Consider the following 20784-nt stretch of genomic DNA (forward strand, 5'->3'; position numbering starts at 1 on the left):
TCCACTGATGTTGTACTATTTCTTCTCTTTGTTTATTGTTCTTATTAATCCACAACACCGTCCACAACACCGTCACAACACCGTAAGAGCTAGAACAGATGAATAAACAATATTGTAATTTGTAAATAATTCACATTCATGTAAATGAAACAAAACAATTGACCATATAGCAAAAAAATTACGAAATTAATACTAACATTTATCCTAAACAACATAAAATTACTCATAAATCAAGCAAATACATATAAAACAATAAAAAAGACAAAGTACACTATATCTATGTAAGTATAAATATACATGGATACCTTGTTCTCCTTTCCAACCAGGTGCTAAACAATAAAGAAAGATACTACAAAAATAAAACAACAAATAGAGACTAGATGCCTAATTTACTTTAAAGTATCCTTAATACTATTATCACGCTCCGTGAATCCGTAACCGCATGGTTCCGTGTCTCCGTCTGTCTGCGATCTTCCGTGTATGCGCCTGTTCACTCAAGCGGTCAGTTTTTTCATTTCCGCCAAGCCGCCTTTCAAAGTAAAGGTCTCTAGGCATAATAACTTAAAGCGGGGAAAATAACATTCCAAAATAAAATAAACCAAACTATTATTAATTAAAATATAGAATTACTATAAATATCAGAATTATGTATTAATCTGCAAAACTAATTAAAATAACTGAGGGTTAGTTACACAAGCTACTTTTCAGAAGGCTTTTTTTTCGTTAGATTTAAAAATAAAAAACGGTTCTCATTCCCCCTTGAATAAGGCCGGCGACACACTGGCTGCGTGAGCGTCTCACCTGCGTGGCGTGTCCGTTTTTTTTCCGGCTCCCATATTTAACAGGTTGGAGTTTGCACACTGAGACGCGCGTCTCAGGCGGCTCGAGCCACGCAGAAAACGCGTGCATGCTAGAAATAGAACCGACGCGTGTTCCAGCCCTATGGTTCCAGCAACGGGAGTGTTCTCTGGCTAGAGCGCAGAACAGTGGAGTTTGTATGGACCGAAGTGCATGTCTGAACTTGTGTTTTGTTGCTTTGACATTGTGTAAAATAGAATAATAGAAACAAAATGTATTAGCATTTTTACCCGTTATTATCAATCTAAATTGATCTCGTTTTTAATTTAACTTAATTTCGTTTTTCTTTATTTAAATTTCGTTTTTTCTTTATTTAAATTTCGTTTTTCTTTATTTAAATTTCGTTTTTTCTTTATTTAAATTTCGTTTTTTCTTTATTTAAATTTCGTTTTTCTTTATTTAAATCTACCCTTACTGTGCCAATTTGTTAGTCAGAAAAATATTAGACTACCTTAAAAGTATTGCTTAATTTAACAGACCTGTGTGTGCGTTTTATATCACTAGTGCAGTGTCCGTTCACGGAGCATAAGCCCTGCCCGCGTGAGGTGCGCCGCTTCCCGCTGTCTCGCGTGTCCATCTATATTGCACCAAATTCGACACTGCACTCCCTTGTGAAGTCGATTGGATGAACGGTTCTCGAAATAATATAAATGCAAACGGACATACAGACACAGATTCCTGCCTTTATTAGAGAGAAAAATATGTTCAGCCCCTCTCTCCGAAGCTTCGAATAGTCGATGTTCATCAAAAATGGTATTCGGACAAGCCCTAAACTTTTTCCTCTTACAAGGCTATTCCTGATTTCAGTATTATTCTGGGGGCCGGATGGAAATCTCTGGCGGGCCGGATTTGGCCCGCGGGCCGCCAGTTGACGTTGCATGCTATAGACCTTATGTAGCCCCGCCCCTTTTCAGCGCTGCGCTCGTTGTCTTTTGACTTCCGGCTTGTATTTCCACAGCTATCTTATGTATTTATGAATTAACTGCTCATTTTAAAATCTTCCCGGTCTACTGACATTTGTTAAGACATCTGCTTTAAACATAACAATGCTCATGATAACTTTCATTAACTCTACAACACGTAAATCCACTTCACCAGCTAATTATTCTTCAACAGCGATGCCATAGAAATATACAGGGCTACCGCAAAAACGGAAGTTCAAAGACAATATTCTAAAGATGGCGGCGCGCATGTTTCTCTGGAAAATAAGGTCTATCCACAAGTTTCCTACGCCCCATGAGGCCTTGCGTCAAACGTGGGAGCGTCTTCCGGTTCGAAGTAAACAAGCTGGACGTGACACTCATTCATTCAACATTTGACAGTCATTCAAGATTTAACGATCCAAACTTGCGAACGTTTGTTTTTTACTTAAAGATTTAAGATTCCAGCATCAATATTTGAACAATGTTTTACAATAAAAAAGTGTTACATTAATAGTAATGTATTAATTTATGTCAGGAGTGCACATCAATCATGCTTAATCTAACAGACCTATTCAGTTGCGCCTGCTTCCATTTATTTACGATCACGAGAATGCACAAAACAACTCCACTAAGGCTTTTAAATCCAAAGGCTTACACATTTAGAAATATATTGATAACATACTCTATGTTTACGTCACTTTTCTGAGCATTTATTTTCCTCTAAATTATGCGATGATTGCAATCCGAGGATGTTTGCGCGATCTCTTGTCTATCTATCCTGATCCTTTCAACCAGAGCAACAGAGGGAGCTCATGAGAAGGCAACAGGAGTTATGAGTTATACGAGTTAACCGGAGTGTGTGAATCTGTGAAAGATATGCATTTGTCAGGAATCAACAGGCACAGGGAAGAGAGGGATAAAACATTAAACTAAATAAATACACGATTATAATCATATTGTCTTCGTTCCTCAAGCAGTCTTTGATATTTTCCATAAACGTGTATATTTATCGCAATGGTTAACATCAGTAGCCTTTAGCATCGCATACAGTGGAAACGCGACTGGCTCTGGCACGCACGACACGTTAGGAGTAAAATATAACATCATAAGGCTTTGGTGCATCAGTGACAGGTGAAGTACAGACAGCAGGTTGTTCATGTATTGCAGGGTCAGGATGCTCTAGTCATGCAGCAGCACTTTTGTGGAAGGTCAGTAAAGTAAAGGGCAATTAAGGGCACAGAAACTGTTTATTGTATTGTGATATTATTAACTAATAAATGTACTAAACTGAAATGTTGTCCCTGAGCGCCGTAACGACATCTCTCATAAAGATTTGCAACTTTGCAAAGTAAACAATGACCAAAAAAACACGTAGCCTCTTCGCTAATTAGCACACTAAATACCATTGGTATGCTACTTCCGCCGCCTCACCGGAAGTTGTACCCACGTTCTCTTTTACAGTAGCGGCCCGCGGAAACAGGTGGATAGTCTTTGCGCGTACGCAGACGTTCGACGCATGCGCAGTTTTGAGCAATCTCTCGCCACGAGTTACAAGCCATGTAAACATTGCTAGAGTTGTACAAATGAGGGTACTTTCTAATCTCTTCGCACAAACTCTCATCTATATAGGCCTTCATTGTCATTGTAGCTTGTTTATGCAGTTTTTCTTTGACTACCTTGTGAATCGACGCCCTTAGGGCACGGTTGCCACCTTGTGGATAAACTAATTATTGCGCACGTGCGACAAAATCCGGCGGTGCGCGTACTCTTCTGATGACGAAATTCGCGTCACGCGCACTGTACCCTGACCTAAGCGTACGCGTAAAAAGTGAAGTATACTTTGGCCTTTAGACATCCGATTTACAGTTTTCATCTGGTTGATGATAAAATGGGTGAAAACAATCTCATAAATTTACACTGAAGGAGGGGCATGCTGTGTCTACAGACCATAATATCATAAAGACAGGGCTATTCTACATATTCATATTCTGTCTATAGAGGGCAGGTTCTACATTGGCAAAACAACTCAAATTTTCTGTAAAAATCTAAACTCATTTGAATTATTCTCTTCAAACTAAAGCCAAAAAATGGGGAAAAAAATTAAATCATGGCCCAATGTTAAATTCAGACAAATTTGCATAATAGGCCTATAAATCTACATGACAGTGTCACTGAGTTTATCTTCATCCACACTACAAAAAACACTTACATGCAAATGCATCCTTCTATCACACAGTCTAATAATTATTCCAATGATGCCAGTGAGAAACTGCAACCTAAATGGCATGAACAAGACCAGTGCTGTATCCATAGCAACATCAAAAGACAAACACATCTAGAAATGGTCAGAAAGCTGTGAAGTCAAGAATCAAGAATCTGCTCATGTGAAATTGGATCATCAGAGAGTGAGACAGCGTGAGAAAAGGAGTGAGCGGGAGAAAGAGAGAGAGTTTGTATATCTTATTTGAGACTGTGGTTGTTCACAGCCCAGCCTGGAGGCTACATATATCTGACTGACCAAACACAATAGTCACCTGAGACTGAGGGAAGTGTAAATGAATGAGATGAATGTGCACTTTCAATTCTTCCATCAATCGATGCGACCTGAGGGGCTGATAGATATGGAAGCGCAGTTCAGAAGAGTACAAAGGTAACTAGATAAAAAAGTTTGTAGACAAACTTTAAGTTGGCTTGAAAAAGTTGGTCCAGAAATTTTAAAGTAGTTTATAAAGTTTAGTTTTAAAGTTATGAGTTTGAATGAGTTTTAGTAGATAGATAGATTTGATGAGTTTGAGTTCATAAGTTTGAATGAGTTTTAATAGATAGACAGATAAAGTACTCGGGGTGGTTGCTAGGGTGTTGCTATGCGGTTGCTAGGGTACTCGGGGTGGTTGCTAAGGTGTTGCTATGCGGTTGCTAGGGTACTCGGGGTGGTTGCTAGGGTGTTGCTATGCGGTTGCTAGGGTACTCGGGCGGTTGCTAAGGTGTTGCTATGCGGTTGCTAGGGTACTCGGGCGGTTGCTAGGGTGTTGCTATGCGGTTGCTAGAGACTCTATACTCTGGAGTGATAAGACCAAGATAAATGTTTTTGGAAGTGATGGCTTCAAATGGCGCTGCAAAGGTGAGGAATACAAAGAAAAATGCATGGTGCCTACAGTGAAACATGGTGGTGGCAGAGTCCTTATGTGGGGCTGCATGAGTGCTGCTGGTGTCGGGGAGCTGCATTTCATTGATGGCATCATGAATTCACAGATGTACTGCTCTATTCTGAAAGAGAAGATGCTACCATCACTCCGTGCCCTTGGTTGTAATGCACTTTTCCAACATGCAATGATCCTAAACATACATCTAAGGCCACTGTTGGATTTCTGAAGAAGAACAGGGTGAAAGTGATTCAGTGGCTCCTGATCTGAACCCAATCGAACACCTATGGGGAATTCTGAAGTTGAGCATCACTCTCCATCCAGCATCCAGTCTCTAAAAGAGGTCATTCTTGAAGAATGGAAAAAGATAGATGTTGCAAAATGTCGCCAACTTGTTCATTCCATTCCTAGAAGATTTGGTGCTGTCATTAAAAATCATGGAGGCCATACAAACTACTAGATGTAGTAGTTTTTGTTGTGGGGTGTACTCATTTTTGCATCACCCTAATTTGAGCAAAACTGAAAAATGTGTAATCAAAGTTATATTATTGACCTTACTTTCATGTTATAAGTTAAACAGATGTTATATTAAACTTAGTCTTGTCAACATTTTGGAAATTGTTTTTGTGTTCATTGAGATATTGTTACTTTTCAAAGGGGGTGTACTCATTTACGCTAAGCTCTGTTACATTTGCATTAAAAGATATAAAGTCACAATAAGGGGAAACAAAATGACATTTGTGAGATATAAAGTCATTGTAAGATATCATATAAGACATAACATTCAAAAGTTTGGGGACAGTAAAATGTTTTTTGAAAAAAAAAAAGAATACTTTTATTCAGAAAGGATGCATTAAATTAATCAAAAGCGACAGAAAACACATTTATAATGTTACAAAAGATTTCTATTCCAAAATAATGATGTATTTGGAACTTTATATTTATCAAAGAATCCTGAAAAAAATGTAGCACAACTTTTTTCAACAAAGATAAAAATCATAAATGTATCTTGAGCAGCAAATCAACATATTAAAATGATATCTGAGGGATTATGTGACACTGAAGACTGGAGTAATGATGTTAAAAAATCAGCTTTAATCACAGGAATAAATTACATTTTAAAAATATCTCACAATAAATACGTTATTTGAAATAATTTTCATTTCATAATATTACTGTTTTTTACTGTATTTCTGGTCACATAAATGCTGCCTTGGTGACCGTAAAAATCTTACCGTCCCCAAACCTTTGAACAGTACATTAAATTTACAATGAAAAGAAATAAATTGTGAACTTTTTTTTTTTTTTTTTACTATAAATGGGCTTTTATAAGTAGAAGTCAACTCAAGCCAATAAAGTAGTTAATCAGTATTCATTATAGTAGCTGGCTTCACTTGCATGAAGTGCAGAAATTAATAAGTAATAACTGCTTGCTGAGCAGAAGTGTGCTAGAATTTTTTTTAAGAAATTTGACTCATACATTTCACCTGGTAGATGATGAAAATGTAAAAAGAAAGAAAAAAATCTTTAAAAAAATAAATTCTATTTAAGTTGTTTTGTCCAAAAAGTCACTCCCCCCCCCTTAAAAAAAACAGTACAAACCTGAATTCAAGTCAAGTTCAGTTAAAAGACTATAGCTAGTTGAACAGGTTTAGAGGGTTTCTGTAGACACAGACAGAATTGTTAGTGGAATGCTAAATATTTGCTAAACCAGGGAGTGGACAGTTGTACTATCTCTAATCAAAGGAGCAGTGAATTCACAAGAGCAGCAGTTTCACAGATACAGTGAGACGTGCCATCATAGAGAGATTTTTCGATATGAAACATGATCATAATCAAAACTGCATAGACCTGCACATTTAAAAGTGTTATTATAGTTATTAGTTATTCATTAACTAATTTGTGTATCATTGTGTAAATGGTTTTACCTGTAATTAGGTGATGTTTTATCCAAAGCAATTTTGTCTCCCCAAAACAGTTACTAAAAGTGTTCAACCAATTGAACATTAACATTTTGTAGCCTCAAAGATACCTTCATGAAGTCTTATGTCATGTTGTCGGCAAGTTTCATAGTTTGTGATGATGACATTTGTCAGTTTCTAGCAACAATATATGACTCACCTATAGACATACTCCACAGGTGACTAAGGAACACAGTTATAGAAAACGATTCAATTATTCATAGGAAATGAACAATTCATCTCAAAGCAAAACATTTATTTAAAAAGGCATGTTGCCTAGAGGGGTATAGCGGGATACATGTTTTAATAGCTACATTTTCTGGGAAGAGGTACAGTGATGTATGATTTTAAAAAAAGGATTGTGATATATATGATCCCAGGTGAAAAAAGTACACTTTTATAATGCATTTAAAGTGTTCTATTTTCGCACACTAATTTTGTACTTAATACACTAAAAATCCTTCTTTAGTACTTCTTAAGATCATCTTAAGAACATCTAAGTGTACTCAACTGTGCTATTTTGAGACAGTATGAAATAAGAACTCAAATGTGCTTTTAATATACTATCTCTGTATTTAAAAAATATATTTAGCTACCACTTGTAGTACACTATGGGTTCAAACATACTATAAGTAGTTTATAAATACATTTTTTAAATACAGAGATAGTATATTAAAAGCAACTTTTAGTTCATATTTCATACTGTCTCAAAATAGCACAATTACAAGTACACTTAGATGTTCTTAAGAAGTACTAAAGAAGAATTTTTAGTATATTAAGTACAAAACTAGTGCACGAAAATAGAGCACTTTAAGTATATTATAGAAATGTACTTTTTTTTTTCCACCTGAGATATGACACATAACACGGAATTCTAGAGTTTGGTTCCCTTTATAGATATAATAAAGGTTTGGTACCAGAGATACAGCCGTTTTGTTTTAAACTGTTAAAAATGTATGTATGAATTTAGGAACATAACATTCAAATGTGCATCACACACACACACACACAAGTATAGCGGCTGACCTAATTATGGCTATATAATACACTGAGGTATAAAAAAAATATATTCATTTTGACTAACTAAAGATTGTTGCTAATCAGGTTTGATGCAGTAGAAAAAAATAAAAGACAAAGTTAAAACATACTTAAATTTTAAAGCATATATTTAATCCATCACGGGCTGACAAATTCACATTAAATATCATTTCGCCTGGCCCATCTATACAACATCAAATGTAACAACAGAAAAACCTGGCTCGGATGCTTCTCTTCAAGTTTTACGAATCTGCTTTGGCTTTACGGCCCTGAGCTTTAGACTGAACATTGCAGTCATGTGATGCAGAATCAGGTTCAAACTCTTTGTGGCTCCTTCAGCTTTGGGTTTACAAAGGTCTCACAGTTGAAAAAATATCTTCACAACCAGCTTCATGTGGTTTCTGACAGTTTCAATGTTATTCAGTGAAGAAACACGGAGCATGAATGTAAAGTAAAATCCACAGTGCTGCCACTCAATACACAAACGCTTGTCCATCATGGTCCATGTCCATCTGCTCTCAACAGGTGCTGCTCTCCGTTTTGCTGGAAGTATACGTGTTGGTGCTTTTAGAGTACTTCATCGATCTGAAAGACACCCTCATCCTCTCCACCGTGCGACTGCTGCGGCACAGCAGCGTGTTTTTGACGTGCTCCCTGAACTCTTCTGAGACATAATAGTAGATGAAAGGGTCCAAGCAGCTGTTGAGGCTGGCCAGGCACAGCGTGGTGATGTAGAAGCCGTAGCCGTTATTGAACAAACCTTTTCGCAGTAGAGAATAGTGCACCACCAACATCACATTACTGGGGATGAAGCAGACCAGGAACGTTATGAGCACAGTGACAATGAGGACCACAGCTCGTTGGCGGCTTTTTCCGGCACTGCCCTCGATTGTAGAGTTCCCAAGCGAGCGAAGGAGAAGAATGTAAGCCGCTATGATGATCAACATTGGGATGAAGAACACAAGACCTGCCATCACCATGAAATAGTAATAGGGCAGCTGAACGTCCAGGAACATGTTGCCCGACAGGAAGTTCTCCCGACTGATAACGTTGACATCATGGCAGGTGGTGATGTTGAGGTCTGAGAGTTCAACTGTTTGCTTGTCGAGGTACAAAGGTGTAGTGCTGACCCCAATGAAGATCCAGATACACACTGACACGATGATAGCAAACTTGTTGTTTTTCCTCTGCTGGGAGAGCGGGTGAGCGCAGACCCAGTACCGCTGGACGCTTAAACAAGTGATGAAGAGGATGGAGCAATACATGTTGCCGTAGAAGAAACCCACCAACACTTTGCACATCCCTTCTCCGAAAGTCCAATTATTTCCTTTTAAATGGTAAGCGATCTTGAGAGGCGTCCAGATAACAAACATTAGGTCAGCCAGCGCCAAGTTTCCCATGTAAATGGCAGCAGGGTGAAGTTTCTTTGACCTGAACAGCAAGACCCATATCGCCATTGCATTGCTTGGCAACCCCAATGCAAAAACGATTATGTAAATAATTGGCAGGAAGACGGTTGTGAGACTGCTCTTTAGTGTATCTGTGACGACCTGCTCAGTGAATAATTTGCCTGTATCTGGATCCAGCACGACAGGTAAACCTCGTCCTTTGCCTTTAGCTGAAACAAAACACATTGATTCATATTTAAAAGAGTGAATTACAAACAAAAGTGCATCAGAAAAACAAGTAAATTCAAAATACGGACGAATTTAAAGCGAGTTTAAAGCGACTCACCTGTCACTGCCTCCGCCGACGCAAAAAACATAAATACGGAAAAAAACAAGATCCGGCAAGTCGCAGTGACAGCCATAATCCTTGTTTCTCAAACTTTTAGTTATTTCCTAAGTTGAATAGCAGTCTGTCTCTTGAAGCGGTGTATGAGCGTTTCCTCTCCGCGAAATGTTTTTAGTCGACCTGAAAGAATGAAGGACACACCTTAACTCTCTAAGTAATCAAAGCGCGTCGAGTTTCCTTACCTGCGTGACGTCACACGCATGACGCATTTCGGTCAGATCCTGTAAGCGCGTGAGTTTCGAGATTTGATCTTCTTGATGAAAAATCAACAACATGAGCTTGCGCGTGGGAGGAGAGAGACTGAGACGGTATATGGGTCATATCGAAACCATTCATTTTTCTGTATCAACACTAATAGTACTGTTTAAAGGGTATTTTCGTGCCATTCGTTTTTTTTTAAGTATAGCCTAACTTAGAGAGCAACATTCTTAACAACATATTCTTTCAAGATTCAAGATATTCTTTATTGTCATCGGTACGTTATAGGAAAATGAAATTCTTATATTGTTCATTCCTCTGAAGAACGATGGGGCAGAAGGGCATAATAAACAATAAAATACAAAGACATTAAAATAAGAGTATATAGGCTACACAATAAAGGGCAACAATACACAATACAGTAAGAGTCAATACACAATAGAGTCACAGTATGGTTATCTTTATTTGATCAAAATGACATTACATTATCACTACCTTGTTCTCAGATCACAAGGTGCATTGTTAATTGTTACCTAAAACCAAAACTAAAGTGTAGACAATTAAATTTCAAAAAACAATTAAATTGAAATAAAGCTGAAATAAAATAAAATAAAACATAAATATTAAAAGAAAACCTGAAACTTAGAAATGTTGCCTTGTCAACTAATTGATTAAGTTTAACTTAATTGGTTAACTTAACTAGCCTAATACTACTAAAAAAAATCAGAAATAAAAATAAACCTATAAGGAAATAATTTAAAAAACCTAATAGAAATCAAAACAAAAACTTGAAAGGATATGAAAGCATATAAACTTATAACTTATATATAAATAAATACTAAAATAACACTGAACATAACTCAAAACAATATATTAATCTTCAGAAAATCATTATAAATATGAGACAAACACTACTGACATTTAAAAAAATAAAATGGCTATACCTCTTTGATAAAGTTGCACAACTGATACATCAGATATATATATATAGCAATAAATCCTTTATCCTGAAGGTCCTTTTTTTCTCCATATTTCACCAACTATGATTTCATCAAGGTCACAGAGGCTCTGGATTTTTGTAGTTTTGTCATTTTAGGTAATTGTGCTTTATTCTCTATCTTATGTTCAAACACCATTACTAATATAATTTCTTTGAATGGTTTATTCAAAAAAAAATTTTTGTGCTTATATCTTGCTTTTTCTGTCTCAAAAATCAATGAAAGGTAAATATTAAAAAGGGCAATGAACCGGTGTGTGTGTCAAACAACTGCAAACAGAATTTATGATTTGACTCGTCAAATAAAAAGTTGATCTGTGGACTTTGGCCATATTCTACCTCCTGTCTGTCTTGTTTAGAGGACAAGATCAACGCATACAGAGCAAATCATAAGGAACATGGAAAGACAAATTTATTGATAAATACATTCAGACAACTCTTTAAAAAAACCCAAAAACAAATACAAAATACACTCATCACAACATTAAACCATAAATGTGCTTTGAAATCAAGTGGGGGCATGAGTGTGCAAGAGACAGGAAAATGTCTACAAGAAAACATTGTCTACACAATCATGCATGGTGAATGGTGCTACCACTTCAGCATTTAGTGCTTTAGAGCAAATCAAAATGAGGTTATTCCTGCTGGTTATACATTCACACATCTAAAATTGGTCGCTTATGGTGTGATTGGCAGAACACAGTCTTTCGGTGCTCCTTCTACACGCGTCTACAGTATGTAAATAGGAATAAATGCAAAATGGTTTCTGTAACAGGTGCTCAAAATCTAATACAGCTTCAGTCATTCAGTCAACTACTCTACTTTCACAGAACTGGATTAAAGGTCATTTCAGAGAAGATTCTGAGAAATCCCATTAACACAGACAGACAAAACAAAAAGCACAAAATTCCAGGCCTCCAATCTCAACTTAAGGCAACCTGTATCTTGTGACACAATGGCAAACACTTCAACATCTCTATGGTGACTATGTCATCAAACAGGAGGCCAATTTGGAGTTCCAAGAAATGCTGGTTTGAAACCCATTTGGGTTTCCTTTTAAGAGCCTAAGATTTTAGATATGGGCAAAATTTCATTTAGTTTACATATTAACTCAGTGCATGTTTCAGAAGCTTGTCCCTCCAGCCGTTACAACATTTTATAATAAAATAACAAGAGCTCCTATAGTATTCAAGAGGTATTGTAGAGCATATCACAGATTTTAAAAACAGTTTATAGTTGTCGAACATCATTCTTAGTAGGAAGTACTCTGCGTGTTTCCAGAGTCTGACGTGTAGGTACTGTTTTTCTTCGAATACTTCAGTGCACTGAAGGAAACTCGCATCCGCTGTGCAGTGCGCTCGCTGCGACAACGAAATGTGTTTCTGACATGTTCTCTGAACTCATCTGAGATGAAATAATATACAAAGGGGTCGACGCAGCTGTTCAGGCTGGCCAGGCATAGCGTGGTAATGTAGAAGCCGTAACCGCTTTCCTGTACTCCGGCAAAGAGCAAGGAGTAATGCACCATAACCATGATGTTACTGGGGGTGAAACACACCAAGAACATCACCAGCACTGTGACGATGAGGATGACAGCCTTCCTCCGCTTCTGAACGATGGTAGCATCTGTCATCGAGCTCTTCAAGGAACGCAGCATCTGCACATTCGCCACTACACATACTATGCAGGGAACTACGAATCCCACAACTCCCATAATCAGGAAGTAGATAGAAGGGTAGCGTGATTGGCTAGGACGTGTGACATCATGGCAGGTGACAATATCAAGGTTGGTGACCTTCACAGTCTGGTCATAAAGATAGAGAGGTACCGTAATAACCCACACAACCAGCCACACACACACAGACACACCCGCCGCCAATTTGTTGTTCCTTTTCTGCTGGGAAAGAGGATGTACTATGGCCCAATACCTCTGGACACTAATACACATAATGAAAGCAGTTGAACAATACATGTTCCCATAGAAAAAGCCCACCAGCACTTTGCACATGGCTTCGCCGAAGATCCAGTGATTCCCGTTAAAATGGTATGCAATCTTAAGAGGAATCCAGATTACGAACAACAGGTCCGCCAGTGCAAGGTTGGCCATGAAAATGGATGAGGGATGTTTCTTCTTCGTCCTAAAGAGGAACACCCAGATGGCCATAGCGTTGGCCGGCAGGCCCACAATGAAGACGATGATGTAGACCACTGGGAAGAAGATCTGGGTGAGCTTGCTGTTCAGTACATCAAGAGCAGTGTCTGTCACCGCAACACCCTCCTTAGTTTCAACACCAGTAAAGCCTCTGTCCAAGTTAGAATCTAGATAGATAGACAGATAGATACTCATTACAGTCTGCATCAGCATGTAAGTTATGAAATCTGTCTACTGTAAAGGAACAAAATGACTGTTGTGTTCAACACTATTATTACTCATAGCAAAGGCTAAATATTGCAACAGAAAACATACATTATAAACCTCAGGCATATACTTTGAGGCAGGTTTAAACAATGTGAAATCAAATACCTAACTGCATGGTCCTTTTTATTTTATATTATAAAAATATATTTATATAATTATTATTTTTAGACAAATCAAAAAGTAAATCTCAGTATAACCCTTTACATTTGTAACATTTATAAGTGGTTCTCAATAGGAAATAATCAAATAAAACGTTTTCGTAGGCAATATGAATGTATTGGGTTGGGCTGAGACAATTCTCTGACAATTTAAACAAGAAAACAAATTCTTACTTTGACTAGACACGTTCACGCTGTCTAACAGAAGCACAGCGTAAATCCAGATCAATCGGAGAGCCATTATTCCTGCGAAATTGACTGGAACGACTGTAATTAGTTGAGCTTGACTGTTTTCGTCCTGAATGTCAACAGAATCAGCTCTTTATAGACAGGTGCGGAGCTCCGTCAAACACAGTCATATGACCTGCTGGGATACGCCCTTCACGAGTTCACACAAGTAATGCATTTACATAGGTATTATGTGGGCAGTTTTAAATATTATCTATATATTTCCTCAGTTACATGCTGCAAATGCATAATTCCAGTGTACATGAAAACAAAACCAAATTCGCTCTTCCCCTTTATGAATGGGAACCTTTTTTACAGTCTATGATGGGAACTAGCATTCCGCTGTGTCATATGAGGCTATGAGGCGATACCGTTAAAAAAAAAAAAGAAAAACATCCGCGCCGTCAGCTGCTGAGGTGATTAAAACGACGAACAAGTCTCACTAAGTCGAGTAGCTACACAGAAAGTTAACCAACTGAGCGATTACTTCTTTTCTCCTCACACAGTACGCTCGCCAGAAATCTTTAAAAACATAACGTAAAGTAGGCTAGTACGTTACTTCCACAGTTCAAAGATTATTAAGAATTTATGTAGGCCTAGTATCAGTAGTAGAAGTGATGACAGTCTACTAAGAAGGTAGGGTAAGTGAATTCCTTACAATGAATCACTTGATAGACCTATTGTTACAGCAGTCAAAATATCTATAGATATAGTTTCTATCACCCTCGTTAACCTTGGTTTCTGCAAAAATGCTACACAGCATTGTTTCTACGCATACAATTATAGGCTACGATTTAATTAATTTAGTACCACCTTCAAAATGTGTAAGAGGCTTTTGAATGTAAATAACAATGGACTAGTCATTGTTTGGGGTATTTTAGTATTTTGGTTACTTGATCTAGACAGCATTAAATACAGCATATGTAGTTTGCCAGTTGTGGTGTATACATTGGGTAGACATATGGATAAACACCGCCACCTAGAGGATTACTTAATCACAGCCTCTGTGTCATGTTAAAAATGTTTAAAAGAAAGAAACGATCAAGTGTTATCAAATTCAAAGATAGATAGATAGATAGATAGATAGATAGATAGATAGATAGATAGATAGATAGATAGATAGATAGATAGATCCTTCATTAGCACAGCATAAATCTAGCCTACCATATGCATATATTTGTAGTTAAAGAATATAATAGGCTACAGTAATCTATACATGCATCTCACATGCAGAGCCACTAAATGCATACAGTTCATATATTGATTAAAACCGGCAAATGAATACATTGTGGTGAATCTGTTAAATGCAGGATGGACCTCACCTCTGAAGATGATAATTATATCCAGAGTCATTTAATGCTTAAGTGCAGCTTTCATTAGTGCACTGAAGGTGCGTATGCAGCTATTAAAATCATTGGCGTTCTTCTTCTTCTTATTATTCTTCCGCTCTGGGAGTCTATGGCAGCCTATAGAACCGTTTGGTAAAAAGTTGTAAAATTTGGCACGCTGATAGAGAGCAGTTGGAACTGTCACCATAGCAAATTTGGAGTCTCTAGCTCAATCCATATAGTGCCACTACCTGTCCAAAATTTCACTAAGGTTTATGCTAATAAGTTTTGAACCGTAGTGGCTAGAAACAAAATTCTTTTTGGCTCAAGATGATTCAATTGCACCCTATGACGTCATTTTTCGTCATGAACATTCTTCTATCATTTTGAATTTTCTGAAAAACCTACTTTTATTAACTCCTCCTAGGCCGTTGCTCCGATTTTCATGGAATTCAGTTATGGAATTAAAGTTGATTTGTAAAGCAGTTTTCGTAAAATGCAGAAACAAATTTGCGTAGTGCATGCGAAAATAGACTTGAGGCTGTATCTCCCTAATGCTTAATTGACCGTTTTCAAAACCTTGCACTTTGAAACTCGTTTTCAAAAGTTTGCGTTTTCAGGCACCCAAAACGCCGTTGTCATGTAAATGACTGGCCAAAATGGCCAAAATGGCTGGTTGTGTAAACAGCCTCTCAGACATGAACTGGGGGGTATTCCAGAAAGCAGGTTATGTGACATACCGTATGTTTAAGAATAAGTAAGCAGATAACTTCAACTTTCGGTTCCAGAAACGGAGGTAACTTTCAGGGTATGTAGGTAGCCATAGCAACTTACTTTCTGAACATAACCTGAGAACATAACATCCAGAGCTCCAGGTTATTGCTTAAGAGGTAATCTGCATGTTATAAATAGTTATAAATTTGTTAAATAATATACAAAATTATACTATAAAATATAATATATATATATATATATATATATATATATATATATATATATATATATATATATATATATATATATATATATTATAAAGCACTATTAATACAAGGTATTATTTAAATGTTTATTCAATTCTAATTTCTAATATTATCTTATCGTCATCTCACACATCTGCATTGAATTTCCTGCATTTTTTTCCTTTTTGTGATCTTATTAAATAATTAGCATCAAACATACAATATAATTCTTATTCTTAGTGAATAAAGATTACTAATTAAATAAAAAGATTGAAAAAAATGATTGCACAACCACCAAATAGGTGGCGATGTCTGCTAAGTAAGTAGGCTAAATCGCCATTAAACAAAAAAAGGAGGAAGTAGAATGGCACGCTTTTTCTTAGCGTCTGTTTACATGGTGAATCATTGATTCGTCACTTTGTTGAGAATGTCTTGTGTGTTAACCAGGAACATATTCTGGTTTGGCTGAATTTACTCTTGAACGCGTTTTTGTAACCAGCATACCTCGAGTAAGCATGGTTTGGGTTAATCAACCGAGAGTTCAAGGTGACGTTAAGTTAACCTTGCTTTCTGGGATACAGAATACAAAACACAGACTCTAAACATGAACAAAACTCAAACGTGACAATTAGCCTTTGTTATTTCTAGTTAAAATATCCATGTTCATATTAGTTCACAGTGAATTAACCAATGTTAACAAATAAAACTTTTGATCGTAATAATGTATTAGTAAATGCTGAAATTAACATTTACTAAGATTAATAAATGCTTTAGAAGTATTGTTCACTGTTAATGTTAAATAATGTAGTTAACTAATGTTAACAATTGAAACCTTATTGTAAAGTGTATATATATAAATAGGAGAATATACAATGCAGGGTTTTGCGGACTGAAGCATTGTACTCTCCAAATTATGGAGTGATGCATGTGGTTAGGACACAAATCTCTACAGAATGTGTAAGTGATGTTGCCAGTAAAGTGCAGATCTATAAATTACACTTATAACTGTTTCTTTGAGGATCCATTATTGTGTGATGGGATTTGGGGCTTCCTAAAGTGATCTGCACATTCACCTCATCTGCATATTAAGACAAATCAGATATACATGAAAATAGTATCTTACTTTGACTACAAATGTTCACTCTCATCAACAAAAGTGCAGCATAAGTCCTAAATCCCGTGGCCTGTTGCACAAAGCCGGATTCAGTTTCTACCCAGGTAAGTTCAAGATTAATTTGAGCAAACTCTGTTTTTTCGGGCTCATGAAGGTGGATTGGTTTTCAGCGGGTTTCATTGCTATGGTAACTTACGCTACACGACTAACCTGCTCCGGAGCAGGTTTTATTCTGGGTTTGAGATCGCAAACCAAAACTCGACCAATCAGCTGTGAGGAAAGTGACCTGTATCTGATGCAATAAAGCCACCCCTCCTGTATCTCTCACTCCAAATTGAATCACTTTATAGTGAAAACAATTTAGAGACAAAATTGTTCATCTTTTGTTCATCTGCTAATTATTTATTATATTTATATTATATGAATTATAATTATGGATAATCAAAGTCCCTTTAAGACAAGTCATTTCACTCGGTGGCCATCTTAGAAATGCCTCTCGGGCATTCAAGTGCAACTCCTATCTCTGTGAATGGGATACATCAGATTCTCTAAAGCTGTTTGCCAAGCTTTCGATTAAATTTCATATTTTAAATCACCAATGAAATCTGACAACTGTCTCATAAATTTTGTTTCTAAACGCTCAAATCATGACAAAAAACGTTATTTGTCAGGCTGGATCAAGCTTATGCGCAGTCCTATAGGAAACGTGCATCTGACTGTTTCTATAGGAACCGGAGCTTCTAATGGCCACTGCAGTGACGCGATGACTTTACCAATCACCGATTGGCTCTTATTTAGAAGCTGGGACTTATTCTGCCATATTGCGCGTTGTACTTTCTCCCATTCAAAACAATACGAGTGACACATCTTGTGTTATTCTATAGTTTTTGGTATAATTCATATATTAATTTACAATATTAAACTTTGCTTTTAAATTAAAATAAATATAATACATGCATTAATATATAAATTTAAAACAGGTAAGCTTACATGTATTCTTTTGAGGTCTTTGTGATAAAGACTGCGTTTATATTTGATTCACATGCATTGGTTAGTCAGATATTTTCTTTCATTTGCCTTCTCAAACATTAACTGCAGCAGCAGTGTTTATTCCTGCTTTGTAAATGCATTTAATTTTTCATTTTGTCATTTTTCATAACGATCTCTTAATCTTAAGAAGAGTAGTGAATTGCGTGGCTCTCTCGCGAGAAGTGAATCAGACAGATGCTCTCCATGATCGGTGTGATTGGCTGTTCGCACGTGTCACACTTTCAGGAGCACGCGCTTTAAGCGGGTAGGTTTAATGGATATGTAAATATGTGAGTTGGATCCAGATCCAAACACCGCCACCTAGAGGATTGCTTAATCACAGCCTCTCTGTGTCATGTTAAAAAAAATGTTTAAAAGAAATAATCAAACTTTATTACAGTTTTTATTGATTATTTTATTGCAGAATCACATAAATTCATAGATAGAGAGATCCTTCATTAGCACAGCATGATATTATAAATGTAGCCTACTGTATGCACGTAGTTGTAGTTAAAGATTATAATACAGCACTTTATACATGCATCTCACATGCAGAGCCACTAAATACATACACTCCATATATTGATTAATACTGGCAAATGAATACATTGTGGTGAATCTGTTAAATGCAGGACAAACCTCACCTCTGACGATGATAATGATGTTGAAGTTATATCCAGAGTCATTTAATGCTTAAGTACAGCTTTTTATTTGAGTTGATTTTGTTCTTATGAAGAATTTTTTTTAGAAAATGTACTTTTCTGTTCTGATAATTAAAACTTTTCAGAATGTAATTTTTGTTTTAAATGTCTAATTTAATTTAATTATTTAATTTTTTCAGGTTTCATGGCATCTCTATCATGTGTTTATATATGTGTGAATAGATGTGTGAAGATAATGTATTACAACAATGATAAAATGGTAAAGTCTTGTTCCAGTTCATTTTACAGTGCAGCTAAGGTAAGTGTCTGTGTGTTTGTGCTTAATTGAGGGTTTGCTCTTTCTGCCTTCCTGCCCCACAACACAGAGCTGATCTGCTGTCTGTACTGAGACGAGCCGTAATAGTACAGCAGAGGGTCCAGGAAAACACTTGAGCTCCCCAAACACACAGCCAACAGGTAAGCAGCATAGGTATCTACTGCTTTGTTTCCTCCAGTATTTAAATAAACACAGCGGTACAACAGGATGGCATTGGATGGTGCAAAACAGATTACAAACTCAATCAACACAGCAGTAGCCATAATCACAGCTCTTCTTTCCTTGTGTGGGGAAGAAGATGATGTTGTTAAATGAGTAGGTTTGACACAGAGCACATATATGATGATAGAGTAGCTCACCAAGATGACAACCAGCGGCAGGAAGAAGTAGATGCAGGGAATGATGGTGAAAAAGTACAAGTAAAACTGCAATGAAAAGCCATGTCTTTCCAGCACATCAAAGCAGGTGATCCCCACATTCTTGACATTGGCCGTTTGTCTCACTAAGAGAGTTGGCACCATACCAGCGAGCGCCAGCAGCCAGACCAGCACGCATACGCACGTGGCTTTCCTTGGGCTCCTCCAGGTTAGAGAGGTGACGGGAAACACCACGGCCAGCAGTCTGTCCACACTTATGCACATCATCAGCAGTATGGAGCAGTAGATGTTGCAGTAGTACGCTACACTGAGTACACGGCACGCCACCTCACCGAACACCCAATCTGAAGCGTTCAGCTGGTAGTGGATCTTCAGAGGCAGCAGCAGGGTGAAGAGCAGGTCCACACACGCCAGGTGAGACATGTAGATCACCGCTGGTTTCTTCACTCGAGTCTTACAGGTGAACGTCACCAAGGCCAAAGCGTTCAGTGGCAAACTAAAGAGCATTACAATGATGTAGAACGAGGGCATGAAGCGTGTGACCATCAAGCCTTTAAATAGCATGACTGCCTCCTTTGATATGGCCAGTTTCTCAGAGTATTGCATAGTTTGGTTATTGTATTTCTCTGCACTATTATTTCTGTTAAACATCTCATTTGTTTGGTTAAGGAAGTCAAATGGACAGCCAGAATCTGTATTCAAAACACAACACAATCAGTGCTTTAATTGACAAAAAATTGTCATCTGACAAAAAATAAAAAAATAAAAAATAAAAATCCATTCTCTGTTGCACTACTTTACCTAATACAGTACATAAATTGAAATTCATCGCATTAGCAAAACACAAGTGAAAGTCATGACACTCATGAGATCACGGATGTACTTACCATTTAATCCACTGAACGTTTGATTAAATGTATTTATGTACTCCATGAATTCAGATCAGCTGTCAGATTCGAACTCTAAAGTATTTCACAACTTTAACTTAAACTATGGATGGACGTGGACGTACAGTGGTGTTCTTCTTCACTAATGAGTGAGTTGTTCTGTGTGAAAAGGACAGGATATGGTTTAACGTGGTGACATCACCAAAGCCTTCAGCCTCAATAGAGTGAGATGAGAAGTATGGGTGTGTCTTGTCAATTTGTTTACCATTACAAAATGGTGAATTTTTTTCTTTTCATATATAGGAATATATCAGAACTTAGTATTTTACTAGGTCTGTAGAGCAAATTACAGACTGTAATACTTTACTGCAAATACTGAAAATACAGGCTGAAAG

At 37.1% G+C, this 20784-nt stretch overlaps 3 protein-coding genes across 3 annotated transcripts; all 3 read right to left on the reverse strand.

Annotated features, from left to right (window-relative positions):
- Window positions 1-8033: 8033 nt before the first annotated feature.
- Window positions 8034-9900, reverse strand: f2rl1.2 (coagulation factor II (thrombin) receptor-like 1, tandem duplicate 2). The gene is made up of 2 exons (XM_048166611.1): window positions 9658-9900; window positions 8034-9541 (listed from the first exon to the last, which is right to left on the reverse strand). The coding sequence occupies exons 1-2, from the start codon at window positions 9731-9733 to the stop codon at window positions 8442-8444; spliced, it is 1176 nt and encodes a 391-aa protein (XP_048022568.1). The 5' UTR covers window positions 9734-9900; the 3' UTR covers window positions 8034-8441.
- A 1402-nt stretch (window positions 9901-11302) lies between these two features.
- On the reverse strand, window positions 11303-13950 carry f2rl1.1 (coagulation factor II (thrombin) receptor-like 1, tandem duplicate 1). The gene is made up of 2 exons (XM_048166613.1): window positions 13664-13950; window positions 11303-13231 (listed from the first exon to the last, which is right to left on the reverse strand). Exons 1-2 carry the CDS (start codon window positions 13728-13730, stop codon window positions 12165-12167), a joined length of 1134 nt encoding a protein of 377 aa, XP_048022570.1. The 5' UTR covers window positions 13731-13950; the 3' UTR covers window positions 11303-12164.
- A 4139-nt stretch (window positions 13951-18089) lies between these two features.
- On the reverse strand, window positions 18090-20227 carry LOC125252937 (proteinase-activated receptor 1-like). Its single transcript, XM_048166616.1, has one exon. It carries the CDS (start codon window positions 20151-20153, stop codon window positions 19092-19094), a length of 1062 nt encoding a protein of 353 aa, XP_048022573.1. The 5' UTR covers window positions 20154-20227; the 3' UTR covers window positions 18090-19091.
- Window positions 20228-20784: the final 557 nt, after the last annotated feature.

This window comes from Megalobrama amblycephala, linkage group LG18 (genome assembly GCF_018812025.1).
Source record: "Megalobrama amblycephala isolate DHTTF-2021 linkage group LG18, ASM1881202v1, whole genome shotgun sequence".
Taxonomy (NCBI): Eukaryota; Metazoa; Chordata; class Actinopteri; order Cypriniformes; family Xenocyprididae; genus Megalobrama; species Megalobrama amblycephala.

Excerpts from the sequence above, each read along its gene's own strand:
- f2rl1.2 (XM_048166611.1), bottom strand. The coding sequence starts at position 9,733 with ATGGCTGTCACTGCGACTTGCCGGATCTTGTTTTTTTCCGTATTTATG. Across the intron at positions 9,542-9,657 it reads GTCGGCGGAGGCAGTGACAG|CTAAAGGCAAAGGACGAGGT; the intron begins GTGAGTCGCTTT and ends GTTTTGTTTCAG.
- LOC125252937 (XM_048166616.1), bottom strand. The coding sequence starts at position 20,153 with ATGTTTAACAGAAATAATAGTGCAGAGAAATACAATAACCAAACTATG.
- f2rl1.1 (XM_048166613.1), bottom strand. The coding sequence starts at position 13,730 with ATGGCTCTCCGATTGATCTGGATTTACGCTGTGCTTCTGTTAGACAGC. Across the intron at positions 13,232-13,663 it reads CGTGAACGTGTCTAGTCAAA|ATTCTAACTTGGACAGAGGC; the intron begins GTAAGAATTTGT and ends CTATCTATCTAG.